General features: G+C 36.9%; 1 protein-coding gene across 1 annotated transcript; it reads left to right on the top strand.

Annotated features, from left to right (window-relative positions):
• Positions 1–4630: 4630 nt before the first annotated feature.
• Positions 4631–6804, top strand: LOC107780885 (nectarin-1). The gene is made up of 2 exons (XM_016601497.2): positions 4631–4890; positions 6122–6804. Exons 1-2 carry the CDS (start codon positions 4764–4766, stop codon positions 6658–6660), a joined length of 666 nt encoding a protein of 221 aa, XP_016456983.1. The 5' UTR covers positions 4631–4763; the 3' UTR covers positions 6661–6804.
• Positions 6805–7447: the final 643 nt, after the last annotated feature.

The raw sequence follows: 7447 nt of genomic DNA, 5'->3' as shown, positions 1-7447 counted from the left end.
AATCAAGTGATTGACGGTGAAGGTCATACCCCCAACCTTGTTGGAAAATTACCGGAGTATATGAACTATCCTCCAGAAAGAAGGATAGATCTGACCGAGCGTCAATCGGTACGCGTAGCAGAAACCGAGAATCGCCGGATCTATCAATGGGGAAGAAGGATCTGAAGAATCTGCGGGGCCTAAAGTAAATTGGTATGTATACACATAGAGGAAGCCAACTTTACTGTCTACTATGCTTTCCCCAGAATTGGGAATTTTACCAATGCTGCCTCCCCCCATCGACAGTCTTCCTTCACTATGTATGTATCGGTGAGCACGCTGATGTACCGAGATACGTGCTCATATCGACCTGGCATAGAAGAGGGATTTTCGACGGAAAAATCAGATACAATATCCAATTTGGTAGGGGTACATTGCTCGATAGTTGGGGGTACTTTTGGTTTACCCCTGGATGGGCGAGACGAAGAAGCAGCGCCCTCTTTCTGAGGAACCGTTCTAGAGGTCCTAGCCATGACTATAAAACAAGTTTCCAAGAAAGAAAGTAAGAAGGCAAACGCAGAAGGGAGAAGAATGTAGAAGATGGTGGACTTGGATCTAGAAAATTAAAGAAGCTGTAAAAGTGTGAATAACAAAGCGGTTGAGGTACTTATAGAAGCCATATGGGCAGCATTTGGGAAGCGAAAAGGCCGAACCAATAGCGGTTCGTGGGTTTCTCGATAGTCGTATTGACAATGACCCCTGCGTAGCCTTTGAGTCATAGCATTTAATGCTTCGATGGACTAACGTCACGATGGTAGTATCGAAGAGGCAAGAATCAAGACAATTTCTTATCATTTTTATTCTAAGAAACGCGGGGACTATCTGTATACGGTAAAAATCAGAGAGCCCAATTTTATGATCATTACGGCACTTCGTAAGACTGCCCCAGAGGCCTCGAGGATCAGCTCGGGGTTAGACCCCAAGGGTTCTCAATGATCGACCTCGAGGTAGTGTAAATCGGCGTCCATGATGAACGAGTGGGAGATCCCCAAGGCACGTGACTAAAGCTGACCATGTCTATTAGGCTAGTTCAAGCCTGTACCGTGGCATTAAATAGTTGTACCAGCTATATATCTTTGTAATAAATGCATTTGTACTATATTGAAATTCCTCCTGGTATATAAAGGGGACCCTTGTCATTTTGTAAGGAGGATACTCAATACAACATTCAATATAAGAACATTCTCTAATTCTATTATTTACATTTAATGCTTACATTTACTGTCTTTCATTAATTGTTCTTCATTTCTTGCTCATTATTGATCATAAAGAGCTCAGATCAAAGCTCTTAGAATTGTTAGACCTTCATCGGTCGGTCACAAACCAGCACTTAGCTCGACCCCGAGGCGCCGTATAGGCCAACTCGAGGCCCCGATTCTCAGTCATTCGGTTTGTATATCATACTGCCTCAAGGCTCTTATATTGTCTTCTAATCTCACAACAATAGGCTTCAAAACAATTCAACCATCGAGCGAAACCTCCCGAGGTGCTCATTTATCGCTACATAACGACTCACAATCGAGGCTCTTATCAAGCCGTCGAAGAGCTGGGCGAACACAAAATTACAAAAAGCCTTTCGCAGGGTAAAAATAAAGCCTATATTAAGAGGTCATACCGACCCAATGCGTAAGAGCCACTGTCGCCAGCCTATATCAAGAGGTCGTACCAACCCAATGCGTAAGAGTCACTGTTGCTAGCCTATATTAAAAGGTCGTACCTACCTCAAGCGTAAGAGCCACTGTCGCCAGCCTATATTAAGAGGTCGTATAGAGAAATAAGATTAAAATGAGATTTAGTAATTGAAATTAAAAAAGATGCCAAGCCTGTCTCTGAGCGTAATATCTCCGAGTATAAAAGTGAAAGCAATGATAAAGAACAATTAAAGTTGTTTAATTGAGAGCAAAAGTAAAATACAACATGTATTTGCCAAGAATTTCATGTGCTACAATGGTTGTTGAGCCTGCTATTTATAGCTATACCTAAGGAAACAAGATCCTAAGATCAAACCCCGCTTAAATGATAATAATAGAGTCATTGATGATTATGTAACAACAAGCCTTTAATGCAAATATTTCCTGCAACGGTTGCTCATTTAATGTTTGAAAAGATTCCCTCATTGAATGCTATCTAATGGTAAACCCTTGATCTCCTCTCGTTAAATATGCTATCTTGGGATTTACCCGGCGTCGATCACATTCGTTGTGTCGGGTACTGGCCGTTACCTGACTTGTCTTTTTCTAGCCTTCGGTTCGACGTGTCATGCTATCATTCGACCATATGTTATAAACCAATTTTATTCTATACAGAAATACACCTTCAAACCAGCATTCAACATTTGATTTCAATATTTCTCCTAGGCAGATCGCTTCGGAATCAATATAAAACCTGTTAGCCAGACTTAAATTATTTCTTTTTCCTTTCTAGAGTCTCTTTACCAGAAGAAATATAGTGAACAAGCCAATTGATGTATGGCTAAAAATCTATGTTTTTGCATGTAAATCGCCTTGCATTATGTCTCGATCTTGTTTGTTAACTTTAATGTAAATTTTTGTCACTCGAGCTTAATTTGATATTTTTGTGTGTAGGAGTTTGTCGGAAGTTATTTAGAAAGATTGCGCACAATTGAAGCCAAAATAAAAGAATTTAGAGGGGGTATAATTTTTGGCATCCGAGTTTGAGCCAAGCAACGTTCAAAATGCAAAAGACAACACAAGATAGAGCTGGGCGCCCAGCTTGGCGCCTGGCTCCCTCTACGCCACCCAAGCTGGAAACTTTTCCTATTTCGGCTAGGACATGATAGTTTCGGCCCTACACTCTCCCAACATGTATAAATGAGGTTCTACACCTATTTTTCAGGGGAGAGATATTATTGGAGAGTCAAGAAGGCTACAAGAACACTTGGAAGCAAGGGAACACAAAAGTTATCTCTTTATTCTTCCTTAATCTATATTATAATGCTTTCGAATATTATCGTGATTGTTAGTATGACTATGAGTAGATAAATTATTGTATCTAGGGTTGATAGAACCTCTTGGACGATGACTTTTCATTATATTTAATATAATTTAGCTTTTGAATTTCTCTACTTGTTTAACTACGTGCTTATTTCAGTTGATTGAATAACTATCAATTCATTGGGCCTATTTATTGCTTGGGAAAGGGTACATATTTAGGTAGTTGTTGAACAACTTCACTCCTAATGTATGGGAGGAATCAATACGTCGGGTTTAAAGGTAGTTTAGGAATAAAAAAACCTTCAAGTGGTCATAGTGAGCGGTAAGATAGTGCCAGCTAGCGTAGTTCAGAAGAATATGTCTAGTACATTGTTGTAGTTGCTTGAGAGAGAATTACGACCCCTGAAGTGCTCACGATCAGTAGAGAATACGTAGGTGAAATTATAGGAGAAGTAGCAGGAAGGATTCCGACAATTGGGGAATCATAACTCTAGGCCTCCTTAATATTGTATCCAACCCTTAGTCTTGTTAGCTGATAAATTTCTAATGCTTTCTAGTATTTTTTTTCCAGTTCATTAGTTTAAAATATAAATTATTAATTTTTGTAACTAGAAAATTATTTGAACTTGTGTTTCTTAGCGATATTAAATAGTTGTAGCTAAGCCTTAGTTCTCTGTGGAATTCGACTCCGAACTTTTAGACCGAATTATATTTACAGTAACCATTTATACCTTTTTAGGGCTAGAGTTGGACGTGATCATCAATCAAAGAAATTAAAGAACAAGCCAAAAAAAAAAACTTAAAAGAGTAACAAAAATAGGAAACAACTTCCTTAGCTATATTTTTACCAACTTCTTTGGTGAGGCCCAATGCCACCAAACGACAACTCTTTCTTTGGCATTCCCTTGTTGAAGTTATAACTGCAGTCGTTGTCTTCATACAATATGCAATTTTCAGAAAGCAACTCTATTTACACTGTACCATATATCGTAAAGCAAATGTCTTCCCAAATGATGATAGTGAAATTCTTTCAGTTTAAACTTAACCCCTACGAAAATCACTTTGAAATGGACAAAAAGAATTCTGATCATAATATATACTATATTAACGACGATTGGAATCAGGATTTGAGTTTCAATAAACATTGTAATTCATCTCATCACTTAATCACAACATGCAATTGCATCAAAGGTTCTCTTTTCTTCCATTTTTTTTTCCAACCAAAACCAATAAATCTTACTATATGTTAATCAAAGATATATTTATGACCTAGAGTCAATGGATTTAGAATGATGTAATCATATTATGTATATACATTCTAATATTCGTATAAACCAAAAAACATTAAAATCAGATAGATTCACATATACAGCCTAATTTGCTTGTGAATCGATAGTCAGGTCACGTCCAAGGCACGAAGCCAAAGCAGGAGCAAAATATAGGCAGAATATCGTCCTCTGTTGTTGGACCCATCCCTTCGCTTTGGGTCGAAGAGATAAGGGTATACTCCATTTCCTACTTTTGTCAAAGTAAGTATCAAACACCCCAACTCCACGTCACTTGCCACCTAATTATAGATTTTCATCTTTGTCCCCCCCCCCCCCCCAACCCCCGGGCTCCCTATAAATAAATAAAGCCTCTCTTCATTGTCCAAACAAGAAAAGTACGCAAATTTCCTCTATTGATTAACCACTTCCTATCTTTCTGTCTCTTTTTCCCTCTTTGATTGCTTCCTTTTTTGGCTGTCAATAATTGTTTATTTCTTCAACTATGGCTGTATTTAGAAAGCTGCTAATAATGATGTCTATGGCTGTAGCTGTTTTAGCCATTAGCTTTAGCAAAGTGTGTGGAGATCCAGACTTGCTCCAAGATGTCTGCGTTGCTGATCTCAACTCAAGTATGTAATTGGAACCCTACCATTTTCTACCTTTCGTTAGTATGTTCTGCTTCAAGGTTGGGGTTTTTGGTTTTATAATTAATATTTACTTGGGCTTTCTTTCTATTTTTGTTTGTGTATATCTTCAACTTGACATAGACGTTTATCCTTGCTACATGTTCTTTCTTCTCTTGCTTACGTGATACTCCTTAGCTAAAAGAATGTTTTTTGATACAGCTAGGATATAGATTCTATATGAACTAATGGATCGTGACAAGTCGTTACTACTAGCAATGACTTTCTCTTTTATTATTTCATTCTTTCCAACTGTTATAATTTATGTGAATTTATCTGACTGAGCACAGAATTTAAGAAAATTTTTTTTTTTTTGAATTTGTGGAGTAAATTGAGGCACATATATTTTGTTTGCTATAAATGATTGCATAAATATAAATTGTTTTCAAATATGAAAAGGGGTCATTTTTTTAATACGAACTTAAAATAAGATGCACTGCCACCAACTATACTTTTGCAAGTGTCTTGTAAGCAAATATACCACGTGAAGCCATTACTACCAGACCTTATTAACGCTTCAACACTTAAATTCCTTTGTTTCTTTTTGGAAAAATAGCATTTTTGGTCCCTTAGTTATTGATATATTCTAATTTTGCTTCTTCTAATGTATGATTAAGCACATTCAACTTTCAATTACTAAAAATGGTCCCTTTATATAGGAAAAATATTTTACATTTGGATATTTTTAGAAGTATATTACCCATATAAGAAGTAACAATACAAACTTCTATGTGAAGTAATGACAAATAATTCGTTAAATTTTCTTAAGATTCGCAAGCAGAGGGATCAAATATGCACATCTTAATTAATCGAATTTTAAATGTATTTAACCAGATATCATAAGAACCAAAATATTTTTTTTTGATATTTGAGGGATTAACAACGCAAATTTTCTTCATTCTTTTTTCACTTGGGAAATTAATGCTTTCTTTTTCTTGGGTTACATCTCTTTTCTGGTTAACTTCTTAATGTTGTTACATTGGTTGAAGAATATATATCAATGCATGAATGGCAAGACCATCAAATTTGTTTCACCATCCAAACAATTTAATCACATGTCAATAAAAGACTACATTAACTTTTAGCATATTGAACACATTGCACATTTGAACACCCTGTACTAAAAGACTACATTAACTATTGCTTCAATTCTTATGCATATATTTTGAATATACAGGCGTGAGCGTGAATGGATTTTCTTGTAAGAAGAATTTCACGGCTGCTGATTTCTCATCAATGGCCATATCCAAGCTAGGAAATACTAACAACACAATGGGTTCTTCAGTCACTGGAGCTAATGTCATAAAAGTCCCTGGCCTTAACACACTCGGCGTATCCCTTTCTCGAATTGACTATGCCCCTGGTGGAATTAACCCACCCCATACTCACCCTCGTGCCACTGAAATGATCTTCGTTTTGGAAGGTGAATTGGATGTTGGATTCATTACTACTGCGAATGTACTAATTTCAAAGCACATTACAAAGGGTGAAGTTTTTGTTTTTCCTAAAGGACTTGTCCATTTTCAAAAGAATAATGGCAAACTCCCAGCAGCTGTTATTTCTGCTTTCAATAGCCAGTTTCCAGGCACTCAGTCAATAGCAGCCACTTTGTTTGCTGCTTCACCAACTGTGCCAGATGATGTCTTGACCAAGACTTTCCAAGTTGGTACTAAAGAAGTTGAGAAGATTAAGTCTAGGCTTGCACCTAAGAAATAGAAATGTTTTTAACTACTTTATATAATTGCTGTGTCCATTAATTTCTTGAGCGGGTGGATCTTTTTTTATTCAAATGTTTGTAATTACCTTATAATGAGAACTTGTTTCTCTATTGTTTAACTAAAAATGCGATTTCTTTCTAAATCTTGCCCCACTCCCCCCTCTTTAAGGGTGATAATGTCTTTAAGGAATTTTGCATTTTTATGCCTCCATTAGTTATTAATCGAAAATGTGTCACAACATTTTGGTGGAAGAGAATGTCAAATCAGCGGGTAAGTTCATTATCATCTTGGGTCTGCTTAGATAAAGTAAATAATTCTTTTCCAAAAAATAAGGAATGCAAAAAATCAAGGTAAGTATGATTTTAACATGGATTCTGAAAATTACCGAATGTTTATGTTTAGTCTTATCTTCACGAGATTAATTTCTATACACTGCAGTGAAGAAGAATATTTACTGTATCATATGTAGTATCTATTAATCAAACTTATTAACTTTGCAATATAAAACATATCAAAATACTATTGTATACGGTAAAAATCAGAGAGCCCGATTTTATGATCGTTATGGCACTTCGTAAGACCGCCCCCAAAGGGCTCGAGGCTCAGCTCGGGGTTAGACCCCGAGGGTTCTCAATGATCGACCTCGAGGTAGTGTAAATCGGTGGCCATGATGAACAAGTGGGAGATTCCCAAGACACGTGACTAAAGCTGACCAAGTCAATTAGGCTAGTTCAAGCCCGTACCGTTGCATTAAATGGATGTATCAGCCAATGGCGAAGCCAGTA

The sequence above is a fragment of the Nicotiana tabacum genome, chromosome 18 (assembly GCF_000715075.1).
Source record: "Nicotiana tabacum cultivar K326 chromosome 18, ASM71507v2, whole genome shotgun sequence".
NCBI classification, from domain to species: Eukaryota; Viridiplantae; Streptophyta; class Magnoliopsida; order Solanales; family Solanaceae; genus Nicotiana; species Nicotiana tabacum.
This window is presented reverse-complemented; position numbering and strand designations above follow the sequence as displayed.

Excerpts from the sequence above, each read along its gene's own strand:
- LOC107780885 (XM_016601497.2), top strand. The coding sequence starts at position 4,764 with ATGGCTGTATTTAGAAAGCTGCTAATAATGATGTCTATGGCTGTAGCT. Across the intron at positions 4,891-6,121 it reads CGTTGCTGATCTCAACTCAA|GCGTGAGCGTGAATGGATTT; the intron begins GTATGTAATTGG and ends TTGAATATACAG.